The 14,859-nt window shown below is 42.2% G+C and overlaps 3 protein-coding genes across 3 annotated transcripts; 1 reads left to right on the forward strand and 2 right to left on the reverse strand.

The window, feature by feature from the left end:
* Positions 1-1,372: 1,372 nt before the first annotated feature.
* On the forward strand, positions 1,373-4,121 carry CkaCkLH20_01522 (uncharacterized protein; the record flags this gene model as incomplete). Its single annotated transcript, XM_038884241.1, has 2 exons — positions 1,373-3,155; positions 3,211-4,121. 2 exons carry the CDS (start codon positions 1,373-1,375, stop codon positions 4,119-4,121), a joined length of 2,694 nt encoding a protein of 897 aa, XP_038750833.1.
* A 797-nt stretch (positions 4,122-4,918) lies between these two features.
* On the reverse strand, positions 4,919-6,525 carry CkaCkLH20_01523 (calcium/proton exchanger; the record flags this gene model as incomplete). The annotated part of the gene is made up of 4 exons (XM_038884242.1): positions 4,919-5,672; positions 5,726-5,932; positions 5,988-6,126; positions 6,204-6,525. The coding sequence occupies 4 exons, from the start codon at positions 6,523-6,525 to the stop codon at positions 4,919-4,921; spliced, it is 1,422 nt and encodes a 473-aa protein (XP_038750834.1).
* Positions 6,526-13,395: 6,870 nt separating this feature from the next.
* On the reverse strand, positions 13,396-14,280 carry CkaCkLH20_01524 (uncharacterized protein; the record flags this gene model as incomplete). The annotated part of the gene is made up of 1 exon (XM_038884243.1): positions 13,396-14,280. One exon carries the CDS (start codon positions 14,278-14,280, stop codon positions 13,396-13,398), a length of 885 nt encoding a protein of 294 aa, XP_038750835.1.
* Between the last annotated feature and the right edge of the window lie 579 nt (positions 14,281-14,859).

A 14,859-nucleotide genomic window follows, 5' to 3' on the forward strand; every position in this document is an offset into this window, starting at 1 on the left:
AATAACCAACAGGAAGACGCGAACCTCCCATGCCGTTGCACCGCTTACAGGCGTTTTCGAGATGAAGAGTTCTTGGTGGTGACATACGTCGGGTTCAAAGTCACAGGCCGACACGAGAGACAACAAAAGCCGGCAGGAGCGTCGACAGGGATTCCCCTTTAGCTTAGAGAACCTCCATCCACCCTCCTCCCGGACCGCCCGAGGCCCAGGGGCGTGGATCCGACTCGCTTCGTCCAATCTCTTTACCTTCCAGACCTACCTTACCTCAGTGGAGAGCAGTCAGATAAGGATAAGGATAAGTAAGGATAGCGACCTTACTTGGGGAGTATTAAAAAAAAAAAAAAAAAAAAAAAGGTCGATTGTCGCATCTCCGCGCTGGAAAAGACAACTGCGACGTCGTCCCTTGCTTTGTGCTTATCGCCCCAATGGAAGCCGTCAAACCGCCAACATTAATTCATTGTCCAAAATAATATGACGCCTGCTGATAAGAACTCGCGTCTGTTCATTTCGAAATTCCGCGGACGTTGGAGCTGGAACGCACTCATGCGCCCAGGCTTGGTAGTGATCAAATGCGACATCTCCTCGCCAGCTGCCGTGCCGTATCACTTCGTCTGTGTTGGATTTTCGTTGATGCGTGTGAGTAACGTACGAAGCCAAGAGTTAATTATTGTCCTCGTGGTTCTTACGACACAAACGGCAATATGCCTGCCATCCAGGATGCTTATTCAAGAGAAATAGAAGACCAGGGGTTTTTGGAATACAGTGCCTAGGGTTGGTACAGTGTGGTGACCTTGCCCGTAAGAATGCAAGTTTGGGGTCCTTTTTTCCTCTCCGTCGTTCAACCCGCGGCAAGCCTCCGTCGAGTCGATCAAAGCCTCCGTCAACTGGGATAGGACTGATGGACTCTACCTTAGCGTCATCTCGTCTGGTGATGTGCTGCTGTACCGTCTCATCCCATGCTTTGCCATGCCATACCAGACCAGCTCATACCGCACGTCTCCCTTCCTCGCCTCCCGTTGTGCATGCGGCCCGCCCACACCACAATCACCCAACTCCGGCTCCAGGAAAGCCAATCCTATTCCACCAACCCACCTTTGGTGGTACTTATTCGCCATAAGCCCAGCTTCGACCAAATCTGCTTGCCTTTTCTTGGTCCGCAGACATATCCTTCTATATCATCCCCCCAAATCACTGTTTATTGCCTTGCTTTACGACCGATTCATGTCTTCGTTCTTATCGTCAGCTGGCTTGTGATTACCGCTCAGACAACCAAACAGCTCAAGACTCCGAGCCTCATACACTCTCAACGCCTAATCTCTCTTCACCTTTAACAACCCAAACTCAGCCCCACAGAGGAGGCCCTCCGGTCACCATGGACGTTCTCGGGCCCCCAGCTCCCGTTTCCTTTCGGGAGCCTCTTTCCAAACATGATCTGACCTTTCCCCCGAGTCCAGCAACGACAGTAAGGGAAGGTCAGTCCCACAGTGTCGCCGGTTCGGACTCAGACCTTCTTGACGAAGCCAACTTCGAAGGGACCCGCGGATACTCCCTACCTCCCAAGTCTAGAGTCAACAAAGTCCTGGCAGAAGATCTCAAAACACCGGATCATCATGTTATCAGAGACCCCCGGCTGATACGCCTCACTGGTGTCCACCCTTTCAACGTCGAGGCTCCTCTAAGTGAACTGTACAACGAAGGCTTCATCACTACCAAGGACCTACACTATGTTCGAAACCATGGAGCCGTACCCAAGTGTGACGACGAGGACATGTTTGACTGGGAGTTTACCGTCGAAGGCGAGGTCGAGAACCCCATCAAAATGTCCGTCAGAGACCTCATTTCAGACTATGAGCAAATCACATACCCAGTTACACTCGTGTGTGCAGGCAACCGCCGAAAGGAGCAAAACGTCGTCCGCAAAACGAAAGGCTTCTCTTGGGGCGCCGCCGGGCTGTCGACGGCAATCTGGACGGGTGTCGCCATCGGAGATCTTCTTTCCAGAGCCAAACCCAAGAGGGGTGCACGGTACGTCTGCTTCGAAGGCGCCGACAAACTTCCCAACGGTTATTACGGAACAAGTATCAAGCTCAACTGGTGCATGGATCCAAACCGTGGAGTCACCGTCTGCTACCGCATGAATGGCGAATTGCTTCCCCCAGACCACGGGAAGCCCGTTCGCATCATTATCCCCGGACAAATCGGTGGCAGAAGTGTCAAGTGGCTCAAGAGAATCATAGTCACCAAAGAGCCGAGCAGCAACTGGTACCACATCTACGACAACCGTGTTCTACCAACCATGGTATCCCCTGAAGCCAGTGCCGATCTGCCCGACACATGGAAAGACGAACGGTACGCAATCTACGACCTCAATACGAACAGCGCTACTGCATTCCCGGCTCATGACGAGGTCGTCTCCTTGGGCGGTGGCTCTCAGTCATACAAAGTCCGAGGCTATGCTTACAGCGGCGGCGGCAGACGTATTACAAGAGTCGAAATCACCCTCGACCGCGGCAAAACCTGGATGCTTGCGAACTTCAACTACCCCGAAGACTCCTATCGACTGGCACCCGAGGGCGAGACCCTTTACGGCGGTAGGATCGATATGGACTGGAGGGAAACGTGCTTCTGCTGGTGCTTTTGGGACCTGGACATTCCTATCGCCCAGCTCGCTGACGCAGCAGACGTCATGGTCCGCGCTATGGACGAGAGCATGATGACACAACCAAGAGATATGTACTGGAGTGTCCTTGGCATGATGAACAACCCTTGGTTCAGAATCATCATCCATAAGGAGGGTCACCTCCTGCGGTTCGAGCACCCAACCCAACCGGTTCTGGGCGGCGGCGGGTGGATGGAGCGTGTCAAGAAGGCTGGTGGCAATCTTTCCAACGGTTTCTGGGGCGAAAAGGTTGCGGGAGAGGTCGAGACCGTAGTCGAGCAAGAGCCGGCAACGGAGATATGCATGACCAAAGAAAGCGTTAATCGGAGTGTTACCATCGAGGAACTTCGTCAACACGACGGCGAAAACGAGCCCTGGTTCGTGGTCAACGGGGAGGTTTACGATGGCACCCCTTTCCTAGAGGGTCATCCAGGTGGTGCAACGTCGATCACAAGCGCCGCGGGCCAGGACGTGTCGGAGGAGTTCTTGACTATTCGTAAGTGCATCTCCACATGAATCAACATGGTGTGAACTAACGTTCGCCCAATCAGATAGCGAAAACGCGAAGGCCATGATGCCAAAGTACCACATCGGCACCCTGGACGAGCCCGGGCGAAAGGCACTCGCCTTGGGAGCCATTGAGGAGGAGATTGACAAGGGTCCGCGGGACGTTTTCCTGCAGCCCAAGGTCTGGACCAAGGGTATCTTGACGGAGAAGATCAAAACATCTCCCGATTGCAAGATCTTCAGCTTCAAACTGGAGCACCCCGATCAGGCCATCGGCTTGCCGACCGGCCAGCACTTGATGATGAGGCTACGCGACCCGGTAACCCGCGAGGCCATCATCCGCGCCTACACGCCCCTCTCAGAGAGCAGCCAAAAGGGTAGACTGGATGTGCTCATCAAGGTTTACTACGACCTCCCGGGGCGGCCAGGCGGCAAGATGACGCAGGCTCTTGACGCCATCCCCGTGGGCCACTGGGTCGACTTCAAGGGCCCTGTCGGCAAGTTCGAGTATCTCGGCCAAGGTCTCTGCAACATTTCGGGCAAAGAGAGGCGCATCAAGCGCTTCATCATGGTTTGCGGTGGCTCTGGGATAACACCCATCTTCCAGGTTCTTCGCGCTGTGATGAAGGATCCAGAGGACCGGACGCAATGTCTTGTGCTCGATGGCAACCGCGCCAAGAATGACATTCTCTGCAAGCAAGATCTCGATACCATGGCTAGCGCATTCCCTGATAAGTGCAAGGTGGTCTATACCCTCACGCAGCCTCCGCCCGAATGGGAGGGGCTGACCGGTTACTTGGACCAGGCCGTCCTTGAGAGAGAGGTCGGCACATGTTGCAACGACGGCAACGGCGAGGAGATGGTGCTGATCTGCGGCCCGCCACCACTGGAGGCGAGTGCGCGAACCATTCTTGCCGGAATGGGCTGGAAGGATGAGGACTTCCTCATTTTTTAAGCGGCGTAACTTTGTCTCGACTTGGACGTCGCTTGAAAGCAAAGATCTGAAGCCCGTTCTACGTCAGCAAGCGCCGTCCCGCGAACGGGCTCGCAGATCTCGGGTCTCGGCAGGGGAAAGGGTGGGAGCGGCGTTGGAGCAGAGCCGCGTTCGCCTCGGGCCGTCATGCCGCGTAGCTGTCACCGGCTACAAATGTGGGTTATGAGAGCGCGAGCGCGAGCGCGGCGTGCGTGCGAGGGGGGGGCCATCGATCCTAGAGCCGGTATTTGGAAAGCGAGAGATGGAATCGAGCATCTCCGGAGTAAGCTTGATAAGCGGCTCGAACCTTGATTGTGTAGATAGAGGAGGGGTGGGACGGGGAACTTGGAGTTCGGGTGCTTATCAGCGGGTCATTGCTCGTTTCTCTTCACGGCGTTTTGACATCTCCGCGGAAGAGCAAGATTTTGGTCATTAGATTGCATCTTGCACATTGGGGGGCATGGAGGCATTCACATTCGAACGGGTGCCAAATTCATTGGTACAGCACGGCATTAGTGTTTTAGAACTACAGATAACACCGGAGGAGTTTCGTTTCAACATGTTCATTATTCATCGGAGGTACTCGGTCGGGGTTGATCCCAAAATACGCTACGCTTGCTAGAAAAAAGCCGGGCAACTTATCGCTCAAAGCAGATCCAAAATAGAGGACTAGCACGTCATGCCCACTGGATCATCAGAGCCATTTGTACAAATTCTTCCTCTTCTCGCCCATGGCCCAAAGTAGTGATATACCCAGTTCACACCAATTCTTTTGCGTCTCAGTGTACTTCACCCTCCGTGCCGGCACGAGTTGCGCCGGCACCGTGACCGGGAGGGTTGGGGTAGTAGAAGGCCGCCACCGCGATGGCGAGATACACAATCACACACAAGAAGCCCTCGAGGTAGTTGCTCTTCTGATCTCGCAGGAAGTTGCCGACGGTGATGATGGCGAGAATGAGCATCGAAATGTCAAACACTTCAAAGACGAGATCGAAGTGCTTGTGTCGTCCCCAAGCCACAATGACCACGAGAGGGGCGTTGAGTAGAGCCGTCTGCAACGTGGCGCCGAGGACGTGGGAGAGGGCGAAGTTCATCTGGTTGTCCCAGGCCTCGTCGACAGCCGTCAGATGCTCGGCCGCCTTCTCGACCAAGGGCACGAGGATGAGACCCATGAAGGGGTCGGAGATGCTGTGCTCCTCTACGATGGGGGCTATTTGCTCCACCAGAAAGATGGCCATGAAGGTCACCAGCGTGACGGAGAAGACGAGGGCAACGATACACTCGGTGAGAGTGAGCTTGGCCTTTCTGATATCCCGGTGCTTGTCGTTGTCTCGATGTTCGTCTTGCTCAAAGACAGCGTCGTAGATTCCGTGGTGGGTGCGGGCTTGAAAGTAGACGTAGACCAGGTAGGAGATGATGAGCAGCAGGGCAACAATACGGGAGATGTGGAGGGTTTTCTTGTCGATTTCTTCGACGGGAAGAATAGATTGCAGCGAGCGGTCGAAGATCGTAGGTATAGCAAGGGCTACACCACTGTGAACGTCATCAGCATCCAACATGTCGACAAGATGGATGTGGCCACTTACGCAGTTAGCAGCAGGCCACTACCTGCCTCGGTTATGGTGTCGCTGAACTCCGTCTCCTCGCGTCGCAGACCGCCAGCGATGAAGCACATTCCCAAACACAACAGCATGGTCGCCAAGATGGATCCTAAGATGGCGGCTTGGATAACCACGAATTGGGAGTCCTTTAGAAGAACCATGAAGAGGATGAGTTCGACCACCGACCCCAAACTAGAGCACTGTCAGCAAGGAGTCTCCGGAGCAGACATTACGAGAACTCGCTCACGTTGTCTCCATCAGAACTCCAAAGACGTGGCTGACTTTCCGAGAAAGCTCTTGACCTGCGAAACCAACCAGGTTGGCGCACGGCACCATGGCGATGTAAACCAGAACAAAGATCAATACGTGCTCATTCGGAAGAGCATCTGATGCTCCCGTGTCAGCATCCCACCCAAGTGGCCCCAGGTGGCCCCAAGCAGCACGAGCTAGGGATGTTACTCACATCTAACAGCAAAAGCAGCTGGCACAACCGGCCAGAAGAAGTTGCAGACCAGGGAAGCTCTACTTGATGATTTCCAGGTAATCTTCAAAAACTTGAACGGGTGAAAGCCGCTGCGGCCGCTTTCGCCCGAAGGCCTGACCCGGACTTTCTTGCCTGGCGGAGGACGACGATGTTGAGGGGCATTGTTGTAGACTGGCAGAGACTCGTTGCCCGAGATTGCCGATGTTCGTGCCTTTTCAGGAATGATGGGGTGATTTGATTCTCGTCGTCTCGATACGGACTCGCGGTAGGTTTGGCGGTAGGGAGACCTCGGGGCCGACATGACGGCGGATGAGTGTCTAGGAGCCTAGACCACAGTCGACGTGTTGGCAAATGGACGACGAAAAGAGTCTTGCGGGCTGTTGACGGAGTCTGCCAGAAGTATATACGGTGATCGGGAGAAATATCGCCAAGCGGGTACAGAGTCGTGTTGCTGGGTTCAGGGAGATGCAGAGACATGGGACAGCCCCAATACCAAGGCTTCTGATAGTGTGGCTCGGCGGAGGAAAGAAAGGAAGGACGCAGGAGGGTTAAAAGATGGGAACTGAGGGGATCTTGTTCTCCAGTTTGGGTCAACGTGGACCAGTCTCTCGGGTTGACGGCCCCTGGTCGTACCTGAGGGGGGCTGGTCTAGGCCTACGGTTGAGGATTTCGGACGCGGGTGTTTCAACTTCAGCTTCCTAAGGGCAGCAGTCGAATAGTATGTCAATTCCTGAACGGGTGATCTCAATGGACTGCAAACAGAAAATCATTCGGCAACCCGAGGTTGAGGGTATGTCCCAGAAGAGAGTTTCTGACAAGTTCGGTATCGCAGTAGGTTAGCAAGGAGGGCAAAGGACGAGGGATCCCCCGGATACTCTACTACGGAAGATATTGCCAATGAGGCAGACATCGCGGGCGGTTCCGCCAGCGGACGAATACGGATACAGAGAGAACACATCGCAATGCCTTACGCAGATCATCGAAGGAAGAGGTGCCTCTGGGCTGAATCAAGGCACGGCTAAGCTTGCAGTCATGCCAAGACCTCTGGCAGACATCCTGGTGCATTGCTGCTAATTGCTGCTGATTGCTGCTGGACGTGGACAACCTGAAGATTGGGCGTGTATGGGTACACCCAGGACGCGGCTCGCCTCACCGTAACCACCGTGAAACCGGGGGTACAGGATACTTTTCTGATGCCTGTGTGAGAAGGGTTTCTTGGCTGGGTCGTCGGCGGGCAATGGATTAAAATCACGCTAGCAGCGCCCGCTGTGTTGTTATAGTGTTATGTATTATATGTTATGTGTTGTGTGTTATGCTACAGCAGTTTATAAGGGGCACTAGCTTAAAATTTAGTTTTTAGTTATATATATACCTCTATAATACGTTATATTATTATAATATATTTATCTAGTAATTATATATTAAGGGTTATACCTTTTAATTTAATTTATAAAAATTCTTTTTTATATAATTAGGTATAATTAGAATTTTTAAGTAGGAATATATAAATATAAGGGTAAATTTAAACTTACTTTAGCTAATATAAACTTAAGGTAGTCTATATACTATTTAGGAAAATATAAATTTAAATTAAATAAGGTATTAAATCTTCTTTCTCTTTTATTTTTTCTTTATACTTACCTTTCTATAAGTTTATATTAATCTAAATATCTCTATAAGCCTCTATAGTTTAATATAAGCTATAGAGGCTTATAGAGATATATATTATTTTCTTTTTTTTATTATAAGCTAACTTTTCTATATAGATCTATATAACTTAAGGTATTAATATTATTTATTTATATAATATAATAAATATCTATATAGAGTAATATATATATTATAAACTTTATACCTTTTTATATACCTCTTTAAGATAATATAGAATTATATAATATAGTATTAGTTTTTAATACTATTAATAATAAAAAGTTACTTATTACTCTTAATAAGTTTCTAAATAAAGATATATATAGTATTATTAGCTTTCTTTTAAAGAGTTTATTATACTATATTACTATATAGTTCTATATTAACTTCTATATAGAAGCTAGTATTTATAGCTCTAAAAGCTTAATTATTATACTCCTTAAGGATAAATAAGCTATAGTATAGTTCTATATATATCTTACTACCTATATATATATATTAACATTTCTTTATAACTAAATAAACTATTTTATTATCCTATATAGAATTATTACTAATAATAAACTTATATATAAATCTATTAATCTAACTTATAGTTAGAACTTAAATATAATTATTATTTAGTTATATAGTACTATATAAATTAGTATAGATTAATATATAGGTTATAAAAAAGAAAATAGCCTATTTAAAGGCTATTACCTCCTTAATATTAAGTTTAGCTAAAAGTTATATAGAAATTATATATACTTATTAAGTATTACTAACTATAGTTTTAATAAGTTCTATATATATTTATACCTCTATTTATAATATCTAATAGTATTATATAGTTATTAGAGAGAATAGTAAGACTACTTTAAGCTCTACTTATAAATATATTTATATTAATAGATCTATATAGACTTATAAGTATATATATATAATTAAGCTTAAAATAAACTTCTTTAGCTTAATCTATAGCGTTAAGCCTAAATACCTATATTATATTAAAAATATAATTATTTCTATAGTAATTAAGCTTAAAGAGAATAGTTATAATTAGTTCTATATATAACTATATAGCTCTATATAGTATTATTAATATTCTTATAGATATAAACTATAGTATTAATATTTTAAATACCTCCTCTTTTAATTTAGAGGAGTAAGTTTAGATCTATATAATATTATATACCTTAATATATTATATAGTATTAATCTTTAGGATAATATATATAGAAATAATAATAAGTAGAGATATATAAGGGTTTATAGGACTAATAGTATAGATTATTTTTTATAAGTTAGTATTTAGGGTTAAGTACCTATATATAGAGGTATAAACCCCTATATATAGGTATAAAATATATTTACCTTTTAAGTTTTTAAGTTTTAAGATATCTAATAGATTTTTTTATATATAATATATTTTCTCTCTTTTTTATATAAAACTATATATATATATTTAATTTTTAGCTATAATAAAGTAGCTATATATTAACTTTAAGCTATAGTATATAGTTATTATAAAGAAGTTTAATTATAGCTAAATAAATACTTTAATTCTCTAACTTCTTATTAAATTAAAAGTTTAAGTCTTTTTTATAACTTTAAAATAATACCTTTATAATTAGTAACTTTAATATAAGACTTATATAATCTTTATATTTACTGTAATAAAGTATATTTTTAAGCTCTTTTTTAATTACTACTTTATAAATTATAATATAATTAGTTATTTAACTATAGAAGGGTTTATAATCTTAAAGATTAATCTTAAAGATATCTAGAGATATTATAAACTTTAGTAATAATAAACCCTTAAGTAATATAAAGTAGTATTTAATAAAGCTATAAATTTCCTTAGTAATCTAAATAATAATAATATATTTACTATAAAGAACTATAGCTAAAAACTCCTCTATATATTTATATAATAATATAGCTATATTATTAGCTAAAAGGTTCTCTATAAGGCTTATTATTAAGTCTTTCCTAAAGAAGTAAAGAACTAATTAAAAGAGATATAATATTAATAGAGAGAATAAACTATATTTAGCTTTAACTTTATTTAGTTTATTAATATATATAATAAACTTCTCCTATATAGGTTTAAGGTTTATATTAATATTAATATATACTTTTATTATATTATATAGTTCTATATTAAGTTCTCTATATATACTATAAGATCTATATTAATATAATACCTATTTATTATATCTTAATATAGCCTTATGCTTTAGATTATTTATTTAGATTATAATATAGAGGTATCTCTTATTATAAGAGGGTATTTGTATTTATTTTAAAGCTATACTAAATAGCTAGTATTTTATTTAAATAAAGATATTTTAATTAAGTTTTATAACTATTAGATCTTTAATAAGAGTATTTATAATATTAAAATTAAAAGTTAATAAAATTAATTCTATTAAGCTTAAACTAAAGTATAGAGAGTATATTCATTATTATTTTATAACTTCTCTTATTAATTATTTTAAATATATTTTATTTATCTTTAGGTATTTAATCTATTTTTAAAAAACTACCTCTATAATTATATTACTATACTCTTTATCTTTATACCTCTTATTTATAAGGATTTTAATAGTTATATTAACTTTTAAAATAACTATTATATTTAATTTTAGAGAAGTAAGCTTTATATTATTTTCAAATAACTATAGAAGCTATTTAAATATCTTAATTTAACTTTAATATAAGACTTTATTAAGAAATTTAACTTAATAAAGATTTAAAAACTCTTAAATATCCTCTTATAAAAAGAGTTTAAATATAATTAATATCTTTTATTTAATGTAATAGAGGTATATAAGAGGATTCTTAACTTAATACCTCTAAATTCTTTTACTCTTATTATAAAGTTTAATAGCTTAAAGTATTTATAGTTTAAAGTATATAACTTGTTATAAAAGTAACTATAAGTTTATATTAATTTATATTATAAGCTAGCTATTAGTCTTTTAAATAAATAACTTAATAATTTAAATTAAATTAAAGAGTAGTTTTATAGCTATAGAGTTAATATTAATAAAGTTATAATAATACCTATAGATAAGTATAATTCTTTAGGAACTAATAAGAATTAAACTATTTAAGTAGTCTCTTTATTATTAATAGCTTTTAGTATAAAATCTTATAGATCTAGTAGCTTAATATTAAATAACTCCTCCCCTTTAAATATAATATCCTCTTATTAAATATCTTCTTATATAGCTTTTTCTAATTAAGCCTCCTTTTATATAGTTACTTTTAAAATAACTACTTTCTTTTTAGCTTTAATTTTAGAGGATATTTTTATTATTTTAACTTTTAAGTATATATATTTATAGCTTTAAGCTAATTATTTAGCTTACTTAATTACCTCTTAAGCTTTAAGAATAAGCTTTAAATTAGATTTTATATTCTTTTACTTTATTATAAATAGTTTAATAAGGTACTATATAGCTTAAAGTTAATCTTTATTAATTAATATTAATTAATATTACTTTTTAATCTTATTAAGTATATTATATCTTTAAAGTAAACTTTATAATATTTTAACCTATTAATATAAAATATAACTTAAACTTAATAGTTTATAAAAACTAAAACTTTCCTTTAAACTTCTTTATATAGAAAACCTATATATAAATTTAAATAGAAAACCTATTAATAACTACTTTATAAAAATATATATTCTATAGGTTAATATCAATATTAATAATTAAGTTAAGCTATTATTACTTTACTATATTATTAATACTTTTTATATATTTATTAAACCTTTTTATTATATTTAATAAGGCTTATTAAATAGAGATAATATTTAAGATATAAAGTCCCTATTTAATTAAGTTTATATTTTTATTAATTTAAGCTATTTAGAAAGTTATAATATTAATTAAATAAATAGAAGGCTTAATAAGTTTAAGATTATCTATATAAGAGAGGTTAATAATATAAAGTAGTAAGAGATTCTAAATATTAAGGCTATAAAAAATATAAAATAGCTACTTTAATATAAAATTTATTAAGAAGTAGCTAAAGTTAGCCCTTTTAGGGTAAATATCTAATATTTTAGCTATAAATAAAATAGAAAAATAAAATATAATAAAAAAAAGTAAGATTTAAAAAGATTTAATATAGAAATATTATATCTCCTAAATATTTATATAATAGTTATATTAATCTTATTTAGTAGGTAGTATAATTATAAGTATAATAATAGAGTTTTAGATCTATATAGGAGGTATCACCTTAATATAAAATTACAACTTAATATAGTAATTTTTAAATTTTAAGCTAGTGCCCCTTATAAACTGCTGTATTATGCCTCCTCTATTTACGTTGCTACCTAGGTAAGCAAGTTAGACGGTTTATATTACCCGTCCAATGCTGCACCTAGAAGCCTGCATAAGCGAGAAGTTGCAGACAACAGGCGGTAAAGTCTGGCCCGACGACGTCACCGGCGCGGGCTGCGGTGTACGAATACCCCTGGACGGAGACAAATCCCACCCCAAATACTACGCTGCCCTGGCTGGACGATTCCTTCTATTTACATCACTGACGCAATTTCAACGACCGCCCGTCCCGTGTCCTTTGATATCGAATCAAGACAATTGTCTTGGCGGCTGATGATGACACGTTCTCGTCCCCCGTCCCTCTCGAAAGCCCAAATGACAGCAGCCACACACACGTGTCTACAAGCCCCGAGGCCTGAGGGTCACCAGGCAGACGGTAGTGGAGGCTTTTGGTATCTGGGCAGAGATGACTATTTGGCGGGCGCGGGGCGCGGGGCGCGGCGTGGATCAATGCGGCCTCATTGGAACGAGATACGACTACAGACCACATCCCAGACAGACAAAACGAATCGCATATCATGTATATTGACAAGCTAAACACGTTGAGTGAGGCAGCCAGACAGACCTACTATGCAGCATTGCGTGGTAGGTGCCAAAAACGGGAAACGGCCCAAGGAAACCCCAACTTCCAGGATCCCATCCTATAACGTTTGGTGTTCCAAAAGGCAAGATTGAGAGCTAAGTCATCCCAGAGCATACCAAGCTGCTACCAAGAACCAACCAAGTGAGTGCCCACAGGCTGAGACAATTGAGCATCGGGCAAAATTCTCCACCTCGGTTTTCCCCTTGGGGAACAACCTAAGCTATCTCATCCAGGCACCCTTGGCAAAAGCTTTTTTCATCCTCTCGTGCTGCACGCTTTCATCATCATACAAGTTGGCACAACCATGTGCACATCCCATCCATTGGGGAAAACAACGGTCAGCTTGGTGTATTAGACATCATAAGCTGTTTATAGCGCAAGAATTGCATAGAGACCTTTTTCCTTGTCCTCATAGAACTTGCCCTTTCTTCCTTTCTGCTATCCCTCCAAACTGTTATTGTCTTGGCCATCATTAAGAAAACCTGGTGCCACCTTGTTCACCTGGAGAACGCTATTGATTTGATAGACACAAAGAAAGGGGCCAAAAAGGGGAATCCAGAGAAAAGACCAAAGAGCCAACAACCAAAAACTAGGCGCAAGGGTCATCCCCATGCGTCCACTTCACCTTACCACCGAGCTCCTTGGTTATGGCAATGGCAGCAGCCTCGGCTTGGGCGCGGTAGCTACCAAAGCGCCATTCAAGCACATTGATGCCAAGACGGGCGTTGTACTTTCTCTGGACGACCTGATCGGTCTGGAACTCGAACTTGGACTTAAACCACTCCTCCAGGGACTCCTTGTTCACAATGGAGATATGACCCTCAATGATCAGAACTCGGGAGTGGATCTTGTCTTTGGCCGGGCGGGTGGCTGACTTGATGCGGTTCCATGCCGCCCGCGGGACGCGGCCTCCAACACGGAACCGTCCCTGTTGAACTGCTGCCATCAATCTGTCAGCACCATCCCTGGTGAAGAAGACAATCTTTGCCGCAGCAAAAGGCTTGTGGTCGCGTGGGTCGGCGTTATTGATGTGAGATGCCCAGATCTTGCCAGTCTTGCCGGTCTTAACGATGGCTTCCATGAGCATGCTAGTGTCACAACCAGCAGGCAGGCCCGTCAGCCACACCGAAGTGTTCTGGCTGTCGGGAACGTCTGCGCTCTTGTTCCGCTCGTTGCGTGTGTCGCCGTTGTAGTTGGGCGAGAAGTCCAGGCATTTGCGGATGATTCTAAGGAACTCTTGCTTTCTCGCCACCTGCTCTGGGGTGAGAGAGTCATAGAGGTCTTCGTCTCGGGTAACACTTCTCATGGCATTGAAGTGGTTGCGGTTGGGGTCCATCTCAGGAAAAACCTCTTTAAGCGAGGCACCGGCGCGAAGCTCTTCAACTATCCATGTAGGGAGATCATCTCGGACTTGATCGTGCCAAGGGACGGCGCGGCGGCGCAGCTCGTACGGGTCGGAAGCATATTGGGCCATTCTGGAGGACCACGTCTGTCAGTGACTTCTTGTCCTTGTAAGTGGATGAAAGTAAAGACTTACTTGACGAGTACCAATGACAGAGTTGCAGAGGGGAAAGAAAGAGAGAGAGAGAGAGAGGGAGAGAGAGGCGGAGACAAGGTGTATAAGAGGAAGAAGGGGAACGAAGATGAAGTGATATGGGGAAGAAGCACGAAAGCCGCGGTGTGACGGGAAAGGAGAGATTGCGGCAATGGCAGCGAAGAGAGAGATAGCCTGCGTGGCGTTTCCCACTCGAGAGGATTCGACTGTCGTAGACTGTCGGAAATATGATTCGAGAGCGATAATGGCGTCGACGAGACCGGGGAGACGTATAATTTATCGACGGCAAGTGGGGAGACGACGCGAGAAATGAAGGTGGTCGCGATACTGGCGATTTTCACAAAAGACGATGCCCTCAACCGAGGCCGAGTTGCAGTATGCTGGTTAAAACGCTTTGTTGATTCGAAGATATCGTGACGAGGTGAGAAAGATGTCAGCCCGACGTCTTGGTCGACGCAAGCAGTCCTGGCGACGGAGAAAGATACAGAACGGGTGACT

Source organism: Colletotrichum karsti (assembly GCF_011947395.1).
Source record: "Colletotrichum karsti strain CkLH20 chromosome Unknown Scaffold3, whole genome shotgun sequence".
Classification (NCBI taxonomy): Eukaryota; Fungi; Ascomycota; class Sordariomycetes; order Glomerellales; family Glomerellaceae; genus Colletotrichum; species Colletotrichum karsti.